The sequence below is a fragment of the Solea solea genome, chromosome 3 (genome assembly GCF_958295425.1).
Source record: "Solea solea chromosome 3, fSolSol10.1, whole genome shotgun sequence".
NCBI classification, from domain to species: domain Eukaryota; kingdom Metazoa; phylum Chordata; class Actinopteri; order Pleuronectiformes; family Soleidae; genus Solea; species Solea solea.
In genome coordinates this window covers 31,509,974-31,534,432 of record NC_081136.1, presented here as the reverse complement: position 1 = coordinate 31,534,432, position 24,459 = coordinate 31,509,974, and the positions used below count along the sequence as shown (strand labels likewise).

At 42.3% G+C, this 24,459-nt stretch overlaps 1 protein-coding gene across 2 annotated transcripts in view; it reads right to left on the bottom strand.

Moving 5' to 3' along the window:
- Window positions 1-278: 278 nt before the first annotated feature.
- The window catches only part of LOC131456680 (lysine-specific demethylase RSBN1L-like), a 37,017-nt gene continuing 12,836 nt past the window's right edge, over window positions 279-24,459 (bottom strand). Inside the window, exons 3-10 of one of the 2 annotated variants that reach the window (XR_009239921.1) lie at window positions 23,377-23,948; window positions 23,134-23,292; window positions 13,783-13,920; window positions 11,493-11,635; window positions 6,281-6,448; window positions 6,069-6,177; window positions 2,257-4,767; window positions 279-844 (exon numbers count right to left, since the gene is read on the bottom strand). Coding sequence is in view for 1 of the 2 variants with exons in the window: in XM_058625205.1 (XP_058481188.1) it covers window positions 2,836-4,767; window positions 6,069-6,177; window positions 6,281-6,448; window positions 11,493-11,635; window positions 13,783-13,920; window positions 23,134-23,292; window positions 23,377-23,948 (3,221 nt within the window). In the remaining variant the exon portion in view is untranslated. Of the gene's footprint in view, window positions 4,768-6,068; window positions 6,178-6,280; window positions 6,449-11,492; window positions 11,636-13,782; window positions 13,921-23,133; window positions 23,293-23,376; window positions 23,949-24,459 lie in introns of both variants that reach the window. The other variant, XM_058625205.1, reaches the window with a different exon arrangement.

The window sequence follows — 24,459 nt, the reverse complement described above, 5'->3', positions numbered from 1 at the left end:
CTAAATTATAACTGAAGACAGACGCCTCGTACAATTAGCTTATACTATACCACTCAAAGTCTTAATATGGTTCCTCTTTTGAACCCTTTTTGCATCCAAGCCTGTTTTGTCTAATCTATAAAATACATAAAATGTCATAAACTGTGAATAAATACATTTCAAAAGTACATGTTTAAACACTGCCGGAGCAACAATAAGCGTACGTTCTTAAACACGTTTTCATACATTGAACCTTTTATTAGCTAGGCTCATATTTACTGTAGAAACCACACTACAAGTTGTTGTTGTTTGTTGTTTTTATCCTCTTTACAAAACGTCTTCTTATGTACACTACAGTGCTGACGAGTTTAAAAACCACAGAAACACAATAAAAAAACAACAACAACAACAAAACAAACAGAGCTGGAGATAAATAAAAACTGACGACACGGCCCCCCGAAGACTTCTCGCCGTCGCCGTCGTTCTCAACCATAACAGTTTGTCACATTTTGTACATTTAAAAAATAAAATATGTTCCTGTCATGTTTCGTGATTCTGTAAAAGGCGTAAAAAGAAGAAAATAAAGAGCTGTAAAAGGCTCTCGCGAGTGGAATCAAGTGCTTTTTTTTTCTCTCCAGAGCCACACGGTGAAGAAAGAGGAGAAGAAAATATAAGGCGTCATTCTGTCAGTTGTGTTGTTTTTATGTAAAGCACGTGTGTACAAAACGATGCGATACAAATAAAGCTGCCTTGCCTTTCCTTGTGAAACTCCGTGATTCGGCCCCTCCCGTCTTCTCCGCACGGCTCTGGACCGTGAAGCAGGTCGCGGTTGCGAACAGGCACGCTGTGGGGGAAACGCTGCGGGCTACATTAGCACAAGTGGACAATGATCATATCGATAAAAGTCAAATTGAGACCTAGATTAAAACAAAAAGCAAGAAAAACAAGTAAAAGACAAATCCTCTCATCATCTTCATAACTACAAATAGAATTTCAATAATTTACGATACTCCGAACACATAAGGTTACTTCAGTCCCTGGTTGATAAATAATAACATATATACTTTGTTTTTTAATATTATACAAACACTGCAGAGAGAAACTGATAAATAGTGCGTTTTTGACAGTGTACCATCTGTTTTTCTCTGAGTCCAAAAATAAAAACATATGCCTCGGCCTGAATGTAATAAATTCACCAACTTGGAAGAACCTGAAATTTGCCCTCTTGATAAACAAACATAAAACATTGTATACACATACATATATGTGTATACATATATATATACATATATATTATATATATATGTATATATATATATATATATATAAATATAATTATTTTTATATTATACCAACTGTTTCCATGTTACAAAGTGCTGTGATGAGTCATGATAGATGTTGCTCACTAAAATGCTGCAGATTGAATCCTATTTTAACATTAAAAGTGGTATTAAAGTGGTTTGTTTTTTGTTTTCTAGTAGAGTCATGGAACAGTTTTTTTTTTCTTCCTGAGACTGTAACCGAGTCTCGCTCTCGTCCCGACAGACGCTGGGAAACTGAATCTGGTGAGATTAACGACAGTGGCATCTAGTTTCATCATTGAACGGTAACAGTAATTTTGTCAATGATACGGTAATATTGAGGTAATACCATAATAACGGGGTTATAGTGTCCGAATAAGGGTGAAATATTACAGCGAGAGTTTGTTATTTCCAAAGTAATATCCAGTTTAAGAGCTTATTCATGAGAATTTCCATGAAAATGCCTCCATTTAAATTCACAATTATCAAATTACAAAGTTGAAATTGATGGCCCACGCACATTTTCATGGCTATAACCAAACTCAGTGATTACTTTACAATTAAGAGGATATTACCATAATATTACTTCCCTATAATATTATTGTTACTGTACTGTTCAGTGCAAGACTGCACTCACCTTCCTGCAACTGATAATTAGGATAATTTGCGACGCTCAGTGACGACGTTAAATCTCCGTCCTCTTTGAGGAACATGACTCCAAAAAAGAGGGGCTTGAAATTCACCCGGAAAATACTGACATTAGTCAGTGATTTGGGCAGATTATTGCTCAAAATACAGTATTGGATAAAAAGTTTGTACAATTTGAAAATGGTGGAATAGTGTTCATTTGAACTCTTTTTTAGTGAATATTTAACACTAAAGTAGCTACATAGTGCTCAATAATTTAGCTACTTTTAGCTAACTATTTTAGTTAACCTCAACTATTACACCATTTATTTGACGCTCACTGACTTACTTTCACTGTGTACTGTAGTGACGAAATGTAAGAGATATCAGTTTGACCCATCGTTATTCCAGAAAACAGTCTTGGGCACAAAGAATAAAACCTGAAAAATAAAAAAAAAATAAAAGACACAAAATGGAAGCATTAGCTGCATGTTAAACAAAAAAAAGATCATGAACATGACCCTTCTTTTATATATATATATATATAAATATCTGACATAAAGGCTTTTCTTCTTCCTCCCTCTGATGTTCAAAAGGACTATGCTCACTTCAAAAGTTTAAAAAAACAAAACAAAAAACAGAACACAGCAGTTTGACAGACTCGTCCTTGGAAAATCTCTCCTTCAGTGTCGGATTCCGGTGCAACCTCATTTCACTAAAGAGCAAAAACTACTGCTACATGCGAAAAATACTGCCTCTGGACCAGAGCGCGACCAAAGAACCACGAGGTGTGGCGTCTGTTTTATAAAATACTGCGTCCAATCACGTCCCCTTCCTTTTTTTTACAAGTTTTACAACAACGCCGCCAAAATAAAACCTCATACATTTGCAGTTGTTTTAAAAATACAGTGTCGTTATCTACAAAAAACTATAAAATCTGCTGCTGCTCCTCGTCATGCTTTGGAGGAAAAGAGAGGACGGATGGGGAAGGCTGAGGAGGGAGAGGAGGTGGGAGAAGAGGAGGAGGCGGAGGCGGAGGCGGTGGTGGAGGAGGAGGGGGTGGCAGGGCATGAGAGGAGGACGGGGGAGGAGGTGGTGGGGGAGGAGGGGGAGGAGGAGGAGGGGGAGGGAAAGACTGCGACAGAGAGAGCTGAACCTGCGCCGGTGGCGAGTTCTGGTACTGCGGGTAAGAGGCTTGGGAGAGGAACGACTGAGGGTGGAGGAAAGGGTGAGAGGAGAAGTGCTGAGGAGCGTAGAAGGGTTGGTGGTGGGGAGGCAGGTGAGGGGGGAGAGAGTGGGAGCTGGTGAGGGGGGCAGTGTTAGGGGGCTGGTAGTACGGCTGGGACTGTGTGGTGATGCTGGGCTGGTGCGGCGGAGGCAGGTGGTGCGGCCTCATGTGGTGAACCGGATGGGTGGACAGTGGACTCGGGGGCAGGTGGTGGGAGTGCGGGAGGAGAGGGGAGAAGGAAGGGGGGAGCATCTGAGGGAGGTGAGGAGGTGGGAGATGCTGGGGCGCGTATTGCTGCATGTAACTCCCCTGCCTCGCCGCGTCCTGTGCCGCGCGGATCTGCGCGTCCAGACCGTGAGTCCATTGCTCTGAGAGCGTTTGTGTGCGACCGTCGGCGCCTGCGTGTGTCCTCGTGTCCGACTGCGAGGCGTGTGTCCTCGTGTCCAACTGCGAGGCGTGTGTCCTCGTGTCCAACTGCGAGGCGTGTGTCCTCGTGTCCGACTGCGAGGCGTGTGTCCTCGTGTCCGACTGCGAGGCGTGTGTCCTCGTGTCCGACTGCGAGGCGTGTGTCCGCACGTCCGCGCGTGTGTGGGTCTGCGCGTCCGACTGAGTGTCCAGCCTCGGGTGAACGCCGACTCTCGCGGGCGGTTGGTCCTCGCGAGAGGGAGGAGGCGTCCGTTGAGATGAGAAGATGGTGGAAGGAGGAGGGAGGGTGGGAAAAGTGGAGTTCGGCGCAGGTTTGGGACAACTCATGAAAGACGCGCTGGACGTGGATAGAAGAGGAGTGGAAGTGGAAGAAGCAAAGGAGGAGCAGAACGGAGAATCGGTGGATCCAGCTGACGGCACGGAGGAGTGAGAGAACTTTGAAAAAGACGGAGAAAGAGGTGATTTGCGATCTGAACAGGACGACGTCTTCCTGCCCTCTGAGTGATGGTGATGATGGTGATGAGGTTTTGACGACGCCTTTGGTTTTACGTCCTGGTGAGAAGGAGGATGGAGCGAAGAAAGAGGAGACAGAGGAAGAGGCGACGGTGATTTATTTTTGCAAACAGGAGGCGCCGGAGAATCTGTCTTTGTCTTAACAGGAGGTGAATCCTGCCGTTTGTGTTTACCCCCTTTCACTCTCTCGTCAGTCTCCTCCACTTTGTCTTTAGTGCCGCACACAGAGTCCTTTGAGTGAGCGAGCGGAAGCACCTGAGGTGGATGTTGTGGAGGAGGAAGGTGACAATCCTGCTTCTCCTTTACGGCAGCTGACAACGTCCTGCTTTCTGCCACCTCCACCTCTTCATCTTCTACTTTTATCTTCTCCTTCGCTCCTTTCTCACTCTTCCTTTCACTCCTCGCCTCCTTTTTTTGCACCAAATCCGCCGTTTCTGCCTCCTCCTCCTCCTCCTCCTCTGCCTTCATCTGAAGCGGCTTCTCCTCCTCCACCACTCCCTCCCCTTCTCCTTGGTGGTACTGCTTTAATCGCACGTGCCACGCCAGGCTGCAGACGGCGGACACGGTCTTGAACTGGTGGACCACGTTGCGGGGGATGAAGTAGACGTCGTTGTGACACAGGCGGATGCGAGCGTAGCGAATGCCCTCGCGGCGCATCAGGTTCAGTTTGGCGTCGTCCACCCACTGCACGCACTGAAAAGAAAGGAGACAAAAGAGACGGGGCATGAGACGAAGAGGTCGCCCACAGTAAAACAGGCAATGAAACTGTTGTCATAAATGTTTATTTTTAAAAACCCTTCTCCTCTTTATTTGTACCAGCCTCTTTTTCCACTGCAGTAAATGACTACACAAATCTCTTCGGTAAACGCAGGACATATTTAGAGTTGACACTTTATGGCGCAGTGTGAGACGCCGCAATCTATTTAGACGAGTGTGGAACAGCCACAGAGATAAGGAGTGAGCATAAAGACGACAGCAATAGTCTGTAGCAAGTTTAGATCACGCAGAACGAATGAGGACAGCTTTGAAAAAGTCACTTTTTTTGGATCCCACACAATTAAAGAGGTCCAGTGTGTAAAATTAAAGTTATTTTGATTTGGCAGAAATTAAGGGGTACACCTTAACTAAACCAGGTCGCCATTTTGGACCACCATAGCGGTGTTGCCATTATATTTCAGTACCCTTCCCTTGAGGTACCAGAGTAATGGTATGGTATGATACAGGTGGAGCTAGACCGACGACAGTGAGCTGATTGGGCGTCAGAAAAACGTCACTCCCTTGCAACCGGTGTTTCTCAGCGCCTACAGTCTATCCTCATGAGCCTATGGCCAAGTCGAAAGGGAACTAGGCTTGTATCTGGAGGTCAAAAAAGGGCTGGGGTACCCCTGAGCAAGGTATCTAAGCCCCATTGCTCCAGGTGCGGGCAGCTCCTAATGGCTAGTGGCTAGTGGCCTGGAAGGGTTCTAGTAGAGGATGGGTTAAATGCAGAGAAGGAAACTGATGTTTCTGAACCTGAACGATCATGGTGTCTGACGTGAATCGACTCTGCGCAGAAATAATACTCAAACAAACGACTGCACACAAACACCAGACTTGTCCAACAACTTAATGCAGTTCTTTTTTGCCACACCAGGTGGCAGCATACAACACCAATGCACAGCATGTTACTGTACCACCTGAATTACGATTGGATATGAAGCATTACATCAGCCTGTGGGGTGATTCTGTGTCTAAATTAGGATCTGGAAAGCATTAGTGTGCTCTGTGTGTGTGTGTGTGTAGGGGTTTACTTGTATATAAACCACAGGAAGCAAGGACATTTAGTGAAATTGAGGACATTTTTTATCGTCCTCACGTTGTCACACCTTAAAATGGCTGGTTTTAGGGTTCAGTTTAGGTTAAGGATTAGACATGCCGTCGTATCGGGGGCTAAGTGAGTGTCACTTAGATGGTATGTGTGTGTGTGTGTGTGCATGTGTGTAAAAATGTAACACCTGAGACAGCGGAGGTTCATATAAGTCCAGCTGCAGCCTCTGAACTACATAATTGAAATCACCGGCATGGAAACACACAACGTCTTTGGTAACTCGAGGAGGCTCCGAGCTGAAAACAAGGGAGAAACACAACAGCCGTGTCTGCCCGTGTCCAAATAACTTTAGACAGCCAACATGTCATCGTGTTGTTGCGTCCAGTGTCCGCTGCCTACCCGTCTCCACACACGGCCTTCAGCACTCCGACAGCCGCCGTCGTCTGACGCTCAAAGCCCTGGCCGATGTGATCGGCATGGGCCCGAGTGCGGTCCTCGAACAGCATCTCCCGAGGCTCGCTCGTCCTGGGCAGCGACTGCAGCAGGTTCTTCACCTCGTTGGTGGAGCTACGAGAGAGGAGAAGATCACTCGTTCATTATGGCTGACATACAGAAAAGGTGTTTTTTTTATACATATATATATATATATATATATATATATATATATATATATATATATATATATGTATGTATATATAAGTAAACAAAGTTTTCAGATTTTTCAGCTTCTTAAATGTGAATATTTTCTGGTTTAGTTTGTGGACAAAACAAGACGTTTGAGAACATCATCATTTCCAGGTTTGAAAAACACTGAGCAACATTTTATGGACTAAAAAATAAATTCATCGAGAGAATAATCGACAGATTTATAACTGCTTTCAGTTAATTAAGCAAAGAGTGTGTTAGAAGACATAGCAAAAGAACATGTTTATCACATTCTGTTCTTCACAGTTTGATATGATTGCAGTTTGTACAATTGTATTTTTTCTTTATTCAATATGTAATATTTTCATCATTGTTTGAGTGCATATTTTGGTCTGTGTGCATGTTAAGAGAAAGTCATTAGAAAAATCTGAGGAACTGTGATGTGTGTTCACTATTTTCTGACATTTTAAAACTACAAAAAAAGAACCTAACATTTCTGTCTATGTACATAGCAAAACTGCACCTGAATTGTTCTCTCCTCAGACTAATACAGTATCTTGCTATTCAGTTTACTTTCCTGTGTTGACTGGCGGCAAAAATGTGCAAAACTCGCAAATGCACCGAATAACACGCAACAGGAAGAAAAATTAGAATGAGTGCGAGTGCTTTGTGTGGAAAGCCGACGCCGTGTTTGAGATAAATGGTGGTTAAATTAAAATGACACAAACAGACGTCGATGAGCGTGGTTTCCGTGTGCACTGTGCACACTGAGAAGTTAATGAGTGAAGGCATAAAAAACACGAGCGGTGTTGCCAAACAATGGAAGCACTGCAGTCAGCTTACACTACTGGATCAGTGACTCACACCGGAGCTGCAGTCAGATTCAGACATGAGTAAAAAAAAAAAAACAACACACGCTCACACAGCATGTGAGAGGAGAATGTTATGTTACACTGTCACACACACACACACACACACACACACACACACACAGGTTTGCGCAGCTATTCTTTTCAGCCATCCAGACTAAACAAAGCCTTAACCTTAAAGGAATACTTCACCGATTTGCAACTCACCATTATTTTCAAAATCAACGAATCTGTCGATTATTTTCTTGATTAATCGTTTGGTCCATGAAATATCAGAAAACCTTAAAAAATGTTGAGCGGTGTTCGTCAAACCTGGAAATGATGATGTTCTCAAATGTCTTGTTTTGTCCACAAACCAAAATGATTAACTTTTAATGATTTCTTTGCTATCCAGAGCAAAGAAATGAAGAAAACACTCACATTAAAAAAGCTCAAACAATCTGAAATCTTGTTTTAATCATGAAAAAAGCTTTGAACCGACAAATCGGTTATCAAAATAGTTGTCAATTAATTTAGTAATCGATTAATAACCAATTCATCGATTAATAATGGATTCATCGATTAATTGTTTCAGCTCTAGTCTATTCTTTGTTACGTGCCCACCAGTGACACTTGGTCCTGTTAGCGTAACTGTTAGCAAAGATGGCGGACACTGTTTACATTCTGGGAATGAGGTCCCGTCCCCCTACGAGTGGGTCTAAAAAGTGCAGAATTAGCATTGCAGTTTCAAGCCTCGGACCAAGTGTCACTGGTGGGCACGTGACCAAAAAATAGAATAAAGATATTTCTCGACTCAGGGGAAACTGAGGTTGGGAGGCACAATTTTTCCTATTCTAGTAATACAAAGCTAAATGCAAATCGGTGAACCCAACCATAACCTGACCACTATTCAAAGTATATGCCAGTAAGGTCCTAAAGAGGTAACAAATACAAGTATACATACACACAGCAGCAGCAGCAGCAGCAGTGTGAGCGTGACTGCACGTGCTGAACAGTGAATTGTGCGTTTATTCATTCAGAGATAAGAAGAGATGGAAGAGGAAAAAAAAGAAGCAGGAAAATACAAAAAAAAAAAGTGGAGAGCGGATTAACACACACACACACACACACGGCTTAGTGTGTCTGAGCTGACTGCAGGATGACAGTAATGAATGTAAAACCAAAAAAAAAAAGAAAAGCTGGTGAGTTAGATTCGGGAAAAAAAAAAGGGGAGGCAGTTTGAGGGAGGAGTGATGAATGTGCACGTCCACCGTTTCTTCTCCCCTCAAAGCGTTTTCCGTAACTCACCGAGTGTGAGGTGCATTTGTCCCGTCGCGATGTTTTACGACTGTTAGCGGAAGTGACCGACGTGATTCATGCGCATTTGTGATCGGGCAAAGTGAACGGATGAAAGGGAACAGATGGGAGAGAGAGATGATGGAGGGTGGAATAAGGTGGTGGTGGCGGTGGGGAGGGGGGGGGACAAGGAGGGAAGCACATTGGAATACTGTTGATGTTCATTTACATTGCAGCTAATACAGTTATCTGAGGAACGCCAGGCTTCTCCCACTCATTATTCTCATTGTTTATTAATCTGCTGATTATTTAACCAGTGAATCTATTATCTGTACAAATCTGGTCGCTGGGCTTCCGTCCAATGTTAATGCAAAATGTACAGTGAGTCAATAAATAGAAACAAAACAATGGGGTTAATTAGGTATAATAGAAACTCCTAGACATCAACTGTCGGTGGCACTAATTCTCCAGCCGGGTGCAATTAAACTGTTAATGGTAAAAGGCTGAAGACATCGTGAAAAGCGCGTCAGTCAAGGCCAATAAAAAAAAAAGGCTTAAAAGGAAAGGTGATACTTACTTTTATTATTTTCTGTTATACGCCATTATTGTATTATCATTTTCAGTAAAACCAAAAACTCTCAGGATTCAAAAAAAAATCACCATGGAGCACAACAATGGGGCAGTAAAGTGTGTCTTAAAACTTGATTTCAAACTCTATAGACAGTCAATATTGCTGCTTGTTGACCAGTCGACAGCTGCTGTCGCTATGTAATTATTGTCAGCCTCTGTAAGTGCAACACTTGTCCACTAAAAACTGAAATATTTCTGGTTTATTTTCCCTTGTCTGACCTCTATAATCAAAGCTGAATTCTCAGACTGGGAGTCTCGGGCGCTGACGGAGGCAACAGCTCGACCTTTTCCGCTGAAACCAGCAGTAAGACAAATGTTCAACCTCCTTACAAACAGTCAAGCTCTCACTTGGAATAACATTATGCCCTTCTCCCTTTCTTACTTTCTTTCTTTCTTCTTTGTACACACACGGAGAGACACAAACAAAAAACGCCGCTGTCACATGTTTTATAAATGTGCTTTCCATAGACTCACTTCTAGCACTTTAGACAGTAACATCACGTCTAAGATAAATCAACTTAACAAAGGAAGGAGAGGTCACAGAGACAAAAACGGAAGACGGATCGTTAGAAGAATGCAGAGAGACACACAGGGCCAGATATTTTAGAGGTAGCACGGGGACAAGGACAGAGAGAGGAGGCAGAAGTGGGAGGAGTGGGGGTTAAGAGGAGAAAAGAAGCTAAACAGAGAGGAAAAAAAGTACACCTCAGTCAGTGTGTGAATATCATTTCTAACGGTGCAGTATAATAGAGATATCGAAAGCACGTCTACAGTATCTCTATAGAAACAGATTCTTTCAGTCCCAGCTGTTACACAAGTGTTTCTGACATTCATTCACACCGACACACTCATTCTTCAGTCACCCCCCCTTCAAACGCTGTCTCGACACTCTGCAACAAGCAGCACATGACGTGCACAACATACTGCAACACAATGCACCTGCACATTGTGCAGTATTCATAGCCTCAAATAAAGTGCATTTCCTTTATTACAACCTATTTTTTCTGACTGAGCAAAGCTCAAAAAAAAAATCATCATCATCATTACTGATTTCAGTCAACACAACTTACATTTACAGGCATGTATTGCAAGTATTTGCAGTGTATGTATTATTTTTGTATGTGCTTTAAAATGTAATTGTTATCATTTCTGATTGTGTAGCACTAATAGCAATAACAACTACCGCAATAACTACCCAATTTGTGGTATATGTATTACCTTAATGTGGCAGCATTTAATTAGTGAATGACATTTATGAGGTTCCTTGAACGCACCTTGTAGTCACTCCACTAACCACTAAGCTCAACAAGCTGTGAACTGACGTCGCAGAATTAATTTTAAGCCTGTCAGGCAAGCTTGGCTTTTTGCTTTTGGCAGCTTTACACAGAAAAAATGACTGTACCTCGTAAAGCACAGTCCAAATCCAACCATATTCAGTTAATCTGTGTGCAATAATAACGAAAACAAGAAAAAATCCACACATTTTGATGAATGCACAAATATACGCTTTTTTTCCCGGCAAAAGCAAACAATTCTAAAACATATTAAATGACCGGATATTAGCGATAACACTTCCAATCAGCAGAACAAGAGAGAAATAAATGAGGCATGGATGAACTGTGTGTGTATGTGTCTGTGTGCTGTGGTTGGCCGGCTGCCATATGAAGTAGCGTCTGATGTTGACTCTATTAACATAGAGATGATCTCATCTCAGTGGAAAGCCACAAAGTGCTCACATCACAAAGAACGTGCTCAAATACACGCATCGTTTCTCTCGTGGTCTCGTGTGTGTGTGTGTGTGTGTGTGTCTGTGTGTGTCTGTGGGACACAGACTGTGTGCAACAAAAACACAGTGTGACACAGACTGAAATTGGCTGCTGGGCTACAACAAAGCTTCATGTGGCTTCGGACTCTGTTGCTTCAAATGTGTTATTGTGTGTTTTGTTACTGTTTTCATATTCAGCCCTCGTGGACAGCGACCAGAGCACACAGGGAACGCTGGGTTACAGGCACACACACACACACCATTAAGACCTTTACGGGCGGAACAAACAATCATATGAAAACCAAAAATCCCTGTAAACTCAGTCAACTCAGAGTGGGGTTTAAAACAAAATTGAAACCACTGGCTCATTTTTTTTATCCCAGTGTATTTACACTGTGTGATGTGCCGTAAACTGTGGAGTGCTCACCGCTTTCTTTTAAACGGGGACTTTGGTATATCGGTCACGGGTATCATCTGCTCCCCTGGTCTGACCCACATGATGGGACCGTCGTCGCTCTCCGTGGGACTCATCAGACTCAGACTGGAGGACGTTCCCCATGGAAGGGTTCTCTGTAGCAACACAGCCGGGGAGAAGAGGACATGAGGGAAACGGAATCAAAACACTGCATTAGGACATTGTTCACTCTGAGCACACAGCCACGTCTCCTGTTTGGCCTCTAGTTCTATTCAGAACCTTGATGTCGTCAGTGGTTCCCACACCTCGGTTGTCATCAAATTCAAGGCCTATTTAAAGGACTATGCAGGAGCAATACCCTCAAATTCAAGAACTGAATGCGCTGACACAGTTTAAGATTAAGGAGGGCTAATTGTAAGAGCCACTTCGCCCCGTGGCGTCCTCTTTTATTGATTTCCAGCCCCACTCTGCATCTGGCCGAGTGATTGTCCTTGGGATCTTTGTAATTGTCTTTGGTGAGACGGAGATCGTGCAATTTGCATTTTCCCAGGCATCACATAATTTGCTCTCTCGTTACTCAGCCATTGTTCTGCATGGAATCTCACGTCAAAGGCAGAGAGAGAGAGACAGTGGACGGTGTAGGTAGTAGGTGGTATCGTAACAAACAAGGGCACAGGAGGCATTTACCCAAATCTCAACTTAACTTCTTACTTGAAGTTAAGAACCTTGAATCTTGATCTTGAATCTTACTTGCATAAAAGTCAAGCACTTTCAATGATCCATGTCCATTTAGGGCAATTTTCAAAAACTTTCAAAGGCCTTGAAAATGTTTTTTTTTAATTCACAAACTTTCATGGATTTCAATTTTCCATCCTTCTTCCCCTCTGTCTCCACTGGTGACATAACGTTCCCGTGGGGAAAACAAACATTTTCGTTTGCCAACAGGAACCAACTTTTCAGGTCCCAAACCAATTTATTTTTGCTGTAAACACACACCAGCCAGTTCAAAATGTGGTTTGGGAATAGGAACCGTGCTGGAGCAGTGCCAGTGTGAAAGCAGTTATGTGTCAGTTATCAGCCACTTCATCAAATATTTTAACTCTATAATTCTAAAAACAAAATCACACAACTGAAAAACAGGAACTGTCAGGAACTGGCAAATATGGTTCCTCTGAGCAAAAACTCTCAACAAGAGAGGAAGCACCAGAGGATGTTGTGTCTTTTAATATTCAGCGAGTGACAACACTCCTCCCTCTGCACGTTCATACGAGACATTTTAAGTGTCACCACAGGAAAGACCAACAACAGCAGCAGTCACGGCGACATTTCAGATGGGGAGCAAGAGAGCCATAAAGTTTTTGGAGGTTTGTTCCTGCACAGACAAATTTAAAACAAAATAAGAAGCGACTCCCCGAAATGAAGCTGCGTCAAATCCCTCCGACGCGTCCACTTATGGCCTCTTATTTTTCAACCACCACCGAGAATATGAGGGTTTGTGTTGTGGGTGTTCACCATCTATTCGGTGTGTGTGTCTCATTACCAGATAGTCAAGCTGAATTAGCATTCAGACATTTGGAATAAACTGATTTTATATGAGGAATAAGTGGGCATATTAAGAGAAGAGAAACTACTTTGAGAGACAGTGTTGGTCACACAGACTAACAAACAGAGATGAGGCACCACTTAGGCTTTGTTTCAAATCTTCTGAATATCATGGTAGCACACACAGAAAGTATCATGTAAGGCTAATTTAGGAGAAAATGTTCACCTATGTAACAGTTGGCCACACTGTTTTCAATAAATTAATAAATTATTGCATTAATCAAAAAAAAGGGCTTGAGTCTGAGGGATTTGAGGGATTTTAGTCTTGCAAAACTGATAGTTCTGGTTTAAAAGCTGCTCTTTTGTGATTTATTCTCATATTATTTTCTTATTTTGCTACAATAAATCACACATAGAGAAAAAAAAAATTAATTAAAAATAATTCAACCTTGCTAAAAAAAAAAAAACATAATCTTTGTAACCAAAGCATGGTACTGGATGATCTCATTTCAATGACCACTCTGTTGCACTTATGTCCTTCCATAATCATTAAAAAAAACACATGTACATTTTTTTTATTAATAATAACAATAAATAATGTAGGTTCTTTGAGGTCAGTCACACATTAACCAGCTTCAAATAAACCACTTTATGTGAATAAAGCCTGTGCCGATAGAATTTATTTTAGCTCTCGTTATCCACCTAAAACATCACTGTTGTGGTCCAGTCATTGCTGCACATTCACGCTGATCTGACTCACCTTCAGGAAGGGCGACTCCTCCAGCATGCCGAGGAATTCTGGGAAATAATTCCCGACCTCTTCGTCCACGGCTCCAACGAGGCTGATCTGTCTCATGGCGCCGGCTCTGTATGTGCCGTTACTGTACGTCTTCTTCACCTGAAGAAATAACACGGCCATGTTGGGATGTCACGCTAATACACAAGCTTTTATTATTAGGCATGACGACATGATGTGATTGTAAAAAATGTAATAAAACCAAAGGGCAGCAGTGCAAGATGCTCACCTACTATTTCACAAAACAGTGTTCCCATTCCTTTTGTGTGACACCTTAAAATGAATCAACATCTGTTAACACTGTTCAAAGTTCAACTTGTTGTGACCAGTTCAACCCTATTTTTGCATTATCTGAATCATTTCAAAAGAGGAGTGATGCAGAAAAAAACAAAACATAAAACATAAAAAGATCAGAAGTTTTCAGCAGGTATTTTTACTGCAGCCAGCAGAAGAGTCTCAGGGCTCAAATATAAATGTCAGTAGATACATTTTCTTTTGATTCATGCCCCGAAAGTCGAGACTTGTTCTTTTCTTATGTTTGTAATGTGCAGGTCTTCATAATCATATTAAAAAACAAGTGTCAGACTGAATGAGGTTAAATAGAGAATAGGTTTTAATATAACAAGCTTGGCCTGGAAATAATTCGATATTAATATTATATCGCAACATCATTTTCTTCAATATCAATAATATATAGTTGTTATGGATAGTGTAAAAGATATAATCACAATATATAATACTGTAAAAATGCTTCTGTGTTCATGAGTGTTTGTTGTTTTCTGTCCATAAAGACATTTAAAACAACAATGCACTGGTTTGTTCAACTGTAATCGACAGATTTGAAAAAAATTTCATCGTGACAACATTTATTTGTTTGGTCCATAAAATGACAGAAAACATTAAAAAGTGTCAATCAGTGTTTGTCAAACCTGGAAAAATTAGGTTCTTGAATGTCTTGTTTTGTCCACAAACAAAAGGATTCAGTTTGAAATGAAGAAAATATTCACATTTAAGAAGCTAAAACAATGAGAAATCTTGTTTAAATCATGAAAAAAGCCAATTCAAACCAATTAATCGATTATCAAAATAGTTGACGATTCATTTGGTAATCGAATAATCGAGTAATTGTTCCAGCTCTAATCGCAATACGGCTTGCTGCAATATTTCTTAAGGCCAAAATGTGAGAAAAATTGCCATTTTAGATTAATATATTGTCCTGGCCTTTACACATCATATTCTATAGACTTGGAGAAAACATCTTTGTTTCTCACAGATCTACAAAATGAACACACAGTAATCATTTTATATATGTTATTCAAAGGAAAATGAGAATAATTACAAAGTGTAAGTGTATTCGCAATAGCAGATTCAGTCAACATAATCGCAATTACACAACAAGGCATGCGGTCAACCATATTACATGTCCTAGGTACTGGGCAGGGCAGGTTAAACAAACAAAAAAATAAATAAAATAATCGCAATTAGATATTTATTCGAAATCGTTCCACCATAATATGTATGTATAATACAATACAATACAAGCCAGGGAAGGACAAAGGAAGACATTTGTCAATTTGGACAAAAAAATAGCCTGTTATTCATCACTGGGCACCAAAATAGTCTCTCTGCGTGTGTGTGTTGGCTGTTTCACTTGATGTCTCTGCTCTTCTGGTGTGACTCAGTCTGTTTGCTGCTCTTCACTTGGCTGACAGAGCACCACGTCTGTGTCTGTGTGTGTGTCTGTGTGTGTGTGTGTGTGTGTGTGTGTGTGTGTGTGTGTGTATGTGTGTGTTTCTAAAGCGCCTACCATACCCTTGGCCCTCAAAAGTGTCTTTGTGTGTGCGTGTTTGTGCAGTCCATGCAGCATGTGGCCAGCGTGCTGTACTCTCAGCTGTGTGTGTGTTTGTGTGTGTGTGTGTGTTGGTCAACTCCTTGGCTGCATGCCTCCAGTGAGTCACCACTTGACAAACAAGGCAAAGACAGAGGGAGAAAGAGAGACACCAGAGGGATGAGAGAGTGAGAGAGTGAGGATACACAGCAGAGGAAGAATGAGGGGAAGAGACACAGATGGAGAGAAGCAGTGAGAGCAAAAGAGGAAGAAAGTTCAGAGAGACAAGCTGTGAAATGACAGAGACAAAGGAGAAAATAGGAGGCAAGGATGGAAATGAATCAAAGGGAGGAAGTCGACGCGATGTGAGCCGAGGTTATAAAAAGATATATATATGATGTGGAGATGTTAAGGAGACAAATTGGCGAGAAAAGAATATAGGAGATGGAGGAGAGATGAGGGCAGGTGAGAGGATAGGAGATAACGAGAAGTAGTGAAGGCAAAAATATTGAGTTGGAAAACGATTTAAGGAGGGAGGAAAGCCTGCATGCGCCCCTGAGCAAGGCACTAAATCCTCAAACTGCTGCTCACAGTCTCTAGTGTGTTGAAGCAATATCCACACAGGTGCATAAGAAAAAGTTTCCAGTCCAGATGTGTAGTACACACACATTAGGTAAGGTGATAAGTAATCATTGACCATAAAGTGAAAATGTAGAGATAAAAAGGAGAACTCATCACCACATACTGGATTGAGTGATACAGCTAAATGGCCACATATATAAATTCCATCCATCCATTATCTACCGCTTTATCCTCCACATGAGGGTCGCTGGTGTCAATCCGAGCGGACAGAGAGTGAAAGGTGGGGTACACGCTGGACAGGTCGCCAGTCCATCACAGGGACACATGTAGAGGCAAACAACCATTCACTGTCATACAATGTAGTGTCCAATTTGCCTAATCTGCATGTTTTAGAACTGTGGGAGGAAACCCAGAGACATTAAACCACACACACACACACAGGGAGAACATGCAGAAAGACCTGTGTTGTTGTTGTTGTTGGGTCAAAGAGTGCTTAACTGCACAGCCCTAAAGCAGTTCCCACACCGTATGGAAATCAGCAATTCGACGAGAAGGTTTCCAGATGTGAGCGGTAAAGAAAAGAGAGCGGAGCGCTCTGCACTGATGTGAACATCGCGTTTAATGTGGTAGCAGCTGATGTGGATGACAAGCTACAACATGAAGTCACTGATCCGCAGAGCGACGACAAGCTCAAAGCCTTGCTCAGAATCTCCCGGCTGCACCTGCCACCAACGGAAACTTTACTGTGGTCAATCTTTAGTCACTTATTAATGTATGATTTATTGTCGCAGCGTTGACCTTCACTGAGGAGACATGTACGAACAACTACACAATAAGAGGGTCTGTTTTTACACCTGAAGGGAAACACAATAATATATTAAAATTCTCTGCACTGGGAAAACAGTGGAAACGGTGGATACAGCAGACCTGAGGGGGAATGTACGACTGATGAGGGAACCACAGCATTTAGAGCTTAGAGCGAGACACAAATATTACGATAATAATAGATGGAGGAAGGAACGAAATGCCACCATGTCTCCAGTCTTCGCATTGCGCCTCTCTCATCTCTTTGTGGTGACACAGACGTAAAAGGAAACTGACTCCAAATATTCAATTTACAGCAGTGGAAGGAAACATGCTTTGACAGAACCTTTAAAAAATTCGGTTAAAGTTTTGCTCTATGTGAAAACCCAGCTATTGTGAGCAGGAAAAGACTCTCGCAAACAGCGACTGACCCAAAACTGGAAAGCCAGCAGTTTCACTCGTCACATTAAAGATGTTAGTGGGATGATACACTGCATGTATTCAGTAACTTGATATGGCTCTCAGAGAATGTTGTAAAACTGAAGTGGGGCCTTGAGAGAAAAACTGAATCATCTAAACAATAAATCATCCGACAACTCTAAAATTAGAGTTTTTACTCGGGGATAAAGTGTCCTGTGAGCATTTGCATGTTTCGCCTGTTCTGCCTGTTGTCCTCTGGTTAAACGCTAAACAAAAGCTACGCATGCATTTAATCTATGATTCCATGTACACCTGGTGCTCAGTGCATTTCATATCCAAGACATATGACTTAAACCTGATTATATTTAGACCCGTTATTGATATGCATCTCCGGTGTCCACACTGAGAGGATTAAAATTCCTCTGACCAGCTTACATCCTCCTCAGGTGTACAGAAATATTACCCCAAAAAATAAAAATAAAAAATAAAATAAAGAAGAAGAAGGTGAGCATCCTTGACAATGTGTGCATATGCTCGCTTGGCTTTTAATTAGCCTCATCTTCACTAAGTCTACACCTACTTAAATCATATGAAGACTGAGAAAAGGGCTGATTTATTTTGTGTTTTTCTCGCTGCTGCTGCTGCTGCTGCTGCTGCTGCTGCTTCTACCCCACTGAAAAAAACCTGTCATGTGTGATTATTAATTCCACTTTCGCCGTTGCCGTGTGTGCATTGACGGTGAAATTGGATTATACTTGTGCTCGGTGTGGTCACAATGCCTTTGTGTTCAACTATAGCGCTGGTTTTTCGCCGATCTAATCACAATCCATCCTCTGCGTGTCTGTGTGTTAATGTGGTCAGACTCCAGAGCCGCTTTTTCATTATACCGTTCTCGCACTACTTGGCCGTACTCGGCTTGCTATCAGGCACTTCATTTTCCATTACCTCCTCAATGTGGATGGGGGGGTCGTGCAAAAGTTTTATACGCGACACACGCAAACTAGTGACGGATGTTACGCTGAGTTCTGCGTACCTGCCGAGAATTGCATGCATCTGACACAACTGGAACCATAGGACATCGACAATGTCATACTTTTGATGGCAAGATATGGCTTTAAGGTGCACATTTTTGGGATTTATTAGTGACGATTAGTTATCCGACTAGCAACGGACATTTCTGGAGACAAACGCAGTGTGTGAATGCGTTACAATTAAGCCCATAATGGTCTACAGTGCATTCTATACAGTATACAGGGCTGATTGTGGAGCTGACAAGATGTGCATCATCTATTTTTAGGTGAAAATGTAGCCAAATATAACAGGAGCATTTTTTTAGCAGAGCTGGTTTTACAGTTGCCAGGTTTTGCATCCCCCCCATTTTACTGAGCCAGGAAGCTTGTTACACATGTGAAATTAACTCTCACATGCAAGAAGACATCCAAATATTACATGAGCACCACCATTTTTATCCCAAATACCCTAAAAAACAAATGAACAGGCGGATGCATTTTTTGACAGCGCTGGTTTTGCAGCTGCCGAGATCTGCATCCCCCCCATTTTATTGAGCCAGGAAGCTTGTTACACATGTACAATTAACTCTTATATGTTATAAGACATCCAAATATAACATAAGCGCCACCATTTGTATCAAAATACCTCCAGGAAGAGGAAGACTATTAACAAACGTGACCTCTACTGCTTAAAATAATCTGATTAATGTACTGTCTGTGATTGTCTCTCTCTCTAGTACTTGTTTGTAAGATGTAAAGGGAAACAGGAAATGTGACAGACTTCCTCTGAGCTGCTCTTTGAGATGCTTGTTGAGTATGTGCATGTGAACACACACACACACACACACACACACACACACACACACACACACACACACACACACACACCGGACTGTAAAATTAGTAAAACAAAAAACAAACAATTAACATCATATTTACACTTTTCTTTCATTCTACGTAGGAAGACAGCAAATAACAGAAAAACCTGTACCATCAAGTCAAACAACAACAACAACTCTGCACTCAACATAGTGAGAACTCTTTAGTATTATCTAAATTTGCCACATCTCGTTTCCTATTCCATGTCGTCGAATTCCCAGCATTACAAAGCCCACATAATTATATATAATTATCGTGACTATCATTTTCCCCCTGCTGTCACTTTCTGAGGCTAAAAGTAGTATATTTTTTTTATCAGACCAACTAACTCCAATTTTACTTTATCTCTTTGTCTCTCGGTGTGTGTCAGCCTCCTCCACACTCCTCCTCCTGCATGTCTTCCCTGATAAAACACATGACCCCGATGGGAAGTTTATTAGATGAAGCCGCTCTCTTTCCTGTTCTATTTTCCCCATCTCTGGTTAATTCTATCACAACTTTTTTCTTTGTCCTGTTGACTCCTCTCTCGCTCTCTGTGGATCAGTTTACGGTGTGACTTCATCTCACTAATCTCTGACCTCTTCCTCACCTCCAGTGTGTCCCTCTAAATGATGATCTTCAGCCAGTCTCTAGAGCAATACGTCTTTTAGCCTATTACCCTGCCTGTATCACAGCTATGCTTCTGACTGCTGATATAACACAATCACAACCACACAGACACACTTGATTAACTCAAAAATAAATCAAGGCAGGTGAAACTGTTTTTTTTTGTTTTGTTTTTTTAAATAATGGAATGGTTCCTATACTGAAATATCAACAATGGTAGATATTATAATCTGAAGGCCAAGTGCAAAGATTAATTTGAATTGACTACTAATTTTAATTGGTACAGTACACAGCTTTGAGTGTGGATATAAACACAGACTAAAACTAAATTTAAAAGCTGCAGTCCATTTATTTGCCTTGTACTAATCCTCTGATGTTGTGGCTAAACTATAACTCACCACGGCTAAATTACCTCACTGTCCGAGGAGCACATCCCACTGTATATTGGACTGTCGAGTTGCACTTGCCCTGAGAAAATTGAGTGCCGTAATCTCCCATAATCCTTACCAGCACCGAAGATGCCTGAGGTCAGGTGCTGAATACATATTACTGGAACAGACAAAATACTTACATTCTCCTGATCATCACAAACACAGGTCTCTCACACACACACACACACACACACACACACACACACACTGCTCATTATCTACGACAGGATGAAAGTTGCACATGGCTCCACACACAAAATTACTAACACAGCCAAACGACGCCCCCAAATCACAGCTACTCCTCTTAGGACACAGCATTGATTCCATTCATTTGGACAGCCTAAAGAAAGCGTTATCCTTAACCTTAACTATAACCTGTAAAGTAGGGATGCACCGAAATGAAAATTGGCCAATATGTCTCCTAGCGGGCTCTCCGTATTCTCTCCGTATTCAACCCAGCCCGGAAAATTTCTCTATGTGCTGCTTCATCCCCACATCCAAGTAATGACGGGGATCGAGCACAGTCGCGATGAAGTGCCGGGGATTCAAGTCAATGTCAATGTCTGTTTTTGGACAGTGGGAGGAAGCTGGAGTACCCAAAGCACACAAAGACCCTTGGTCAAACAGGGTTTCGAACTGGTGACCTTCTTGCTGTGAGGCAAAAACACTAACCACTACATCACTGTGTCTCCATAAACATAACCAGTTTGGGCGGTGAGGCTGTGCCTCATTCAGACCAGGTTATGTTCCCCATGAGGGCTACTGGTCCTGATCAAGAAGCCAGAAAATGTCCTAAAGTGGTAAAATATACAGGCACAGGGAAAGGGAGGGAGAGAGAGAGGGGGGGAGCTGTCTAGTCACTTGTAAATGGAACAGAGACAAACAGCAGAGCAGCAACATAAAATGTGCACGATAAACCATTAATCTCTGTGCACGCACGGGTGTGTGTGTGTGTGCAAATGGGTTTGTGTGTCTATATATATCTATATATCTCAATGTGAATGCTCACATCTGTGTGTGTGTAGACTGTATGTCTACTTCCCAAGGTCACTGCTGAAAGGTAGTAGGGAAGGGGGGGGGGGGGAATTAACAAGACCAGTGGACAATGACGTTAGCTCTGCAAGGAACACTACTCTTAAAGGGACAGCTCAGGACACAGGCGTGACGGGAAAACTCGCTGATTCAAGATGTTTCATTCATTCGCTTCATGTATTCACAACTGGGGAAGAATTTAAGAAAGTGTGTGTTTGTGGAGGCAAAACAGATAAAAACACACTATTGTGATGAATATTTCATAATAAGGGCGAAGAAGAAAAAAAGGAAGAAACGACTGCCTAAAGGAGAGTGATAAAGAGCAGAAACTACTCTACCCCCTGTAGTACCTCGGCACACACACACACACACAGTCATGCAGTGTGGTGGTCCATGTTGCCTGCACTGACATTGAAAAAGAGCAGACACTATCTTGATACAATGCCACTGAGCATGTTTGGGGCAACAAAGGGCTTTTCATTGGTGAACTGAAGACATGGGACAACTTGAAATGAAGAGGACCTGCTGTGTTGCTGAGCACAGGCGACACAATCCAGACACACACCAGCAGCACACACACACACACACACACATATACAAACACTTCTTGATTTTCTAGTGGTCCTCAAAAGGCTTCAGTGTGCTGAGGGCTGGGATCGAGGCATCTGAACTACATCTGCTCCTATACAGTGCGCAGGAAAAAAAAAAGAGAGGAAAAAGCGTCTTTTGTGCCGACTTTGACTCTATAGTCTGCCACCTGCCTGACAGCAGTCATCTCCTACAGTCTATAAAGCTGCTCGGTACTTTCCATGCACAGTTAATATGAGCTACAGTTATAGCTGGACAACACCATTTGACTGGAGTACTGTTGCCGTGCCAGTGTACAAGCACTAGTGGGGAATCAAGTTATTGAATTAAGTATGTGCGCCTCCGCTCCGCTAGGGCGCAAACCCCCCATCAGTTTCCTCGTCAGTCCGATTAATGCCACTGTAAACTATGATTATGTGAACTTATTTCTTATCTATAACACCTACTCCAGTTATTCCTTGTAATGTGGTCAAAACTTAACAAACATGTCTGAGTTGAAGAAAAAAGAAAAGGAATAGCCAACCACAAGTGAAGTTAGCATCTCTGCTAAACAACCAACGCTCTGTGCTGACAAATGATGTATAATCACGTTCATTTTTAAGGCAGTATTTTGAGTTTTACTCCTGTTTAAGTGCAGCCTGAATTCTCAGTGTGTCAATGCCATCATCCCTTTTCTCCACTTCTATGTTGCTATATTAAAAAAGGGAGAAACAGAACGCAACACTTTTGTTGAGTCATTAAAAGCAGAGCACGCTGATGCACCTGACAACATGAAATCAGCGAGCTGCAAAGTCAACGTCAAGCTGAGAGCTCAGTGCCGAGATCTCCCTCTTCCTCTGTGGGGGGGGGGGGGGTGCACTCAAGTGTTGCATCATTGTTTTGAGGACAACCTACAGCTGTGACTCGCTCCGAACAAAACTGACTCTGCCGCTCGCTCTAGTGTGACTGACCGAAACCTGCCTCATTAAAGATAAGCAGCTTCAGCCATTGCACTTGAAAGAAGAATGAGTCAATAATTCTCTATAACTCCCCGAGGCTGTTATTAAAACAGAAATGGTCCTTGATAGGTTGAAGTTCCACACTACGGGCCTAATCGATGTTTCTCTTGGCGTGTGTGTGATTATGTGTGACTAACCTGAGAGTAGAAATTGGTCATATTTGTAGTTTCTATGTCCTTTTTCCCCAGTATTTCCATTTTGACTGGAGCTGCGGGGAACTTGGTGGAGAAGTAGTCCAGGAAATCAGGCAGGTAGCTGGCGTCTCCGTGGACAATTGCCATGACGAAATGAGCTGCCTGGAAAGCACAGAAAATTGTCTTAATGTTCAATTTTTTTTTTTTTATGATGACGGTTTAATCTGATAAATATCAGCGCCGTACCTGGGATGAGTCCTCGCGGAACGCCAAGGTGACAAACTCTTGGGCAAATCTGTGCCTCTGGACCGGCGACAGAGTGGTGAGCTGTGAAGTGTAGGCATGGGCCACCAGCGCCCCTCCGTTAGGCTGGTTCTCTATGTGGATGTACGAGGCGAACTCCAGACCGGCCAAACCGGGATGCGTGCTCTCAGGCTGTTGTTTGGTTGGGGAAGTTAGCAGTTTCTTGGTGGCGGAGGAAGAAAGGGAGTCGGTAGTGTTGTGAAGAGAGGAGTTTAAGAGTGATTTTGAGGAGAGAGGATGAGGAGGAGGAGAGGGGGGCATGTGTGAGGTCTTGTTGTTGAGTGACGGGTGAACCGGTAGCGGCGTCTTGAAAGGAGACAGAGAGGAGTTGTGCTTGAGATCCGAGGACAGGGAAGGTGAGGTGGAAAGCAGGCCGGCACAAACGGTTTGGCAGGAGCGGTGGTACATCTTCACTCGTTTGTGCTTCTCCCCCTCTTTGTGTTTCTTTTTCTTTTTCTTCTTCACTTTTTTGATTTGTAGCTCCTCCGCATTGATCTTGGGTTTCTCTTTTTCATCTGGGCCATGACACAGAGAGAGAGAAAGAGGACAGAGTTATTATAGAGTTTTTGCTAAGAATCTACTTACTATATATAAAAATTGAGGTAGTATAAAGTGGCAGATGGCCACCAGGGGGGCGACTCCACATGTTTCAAAAAAGATTGAATGGAAGTCTTTGAGAGAAGATCATCATATGTTTTTATGAATCGCTTGATTCAGGTATTCTTTAATTGAGATTAGATTACCATTTAAAACATTTGAGTTGACACCAGTGTGATTGGCAGCGGCAGGTATTGGTACTGGTTGCAAGTTACAAAATATTTTCAGGTATTAATACTTTGCAAACCGAAAGACAACGTCCATTCTGCGTGCTCACGTGTTATGATAAACCAACAATACTGATTCAGGCTCTTTCTAATATAGTATGGCAAAAAGTGATCATGCTTGAATTCCTTCACTCAGATTATTGTATGCAGTCTTGTATAAAGGACCTAAACGTGATACTTGAGTAAAAGTACAAGTATCTTA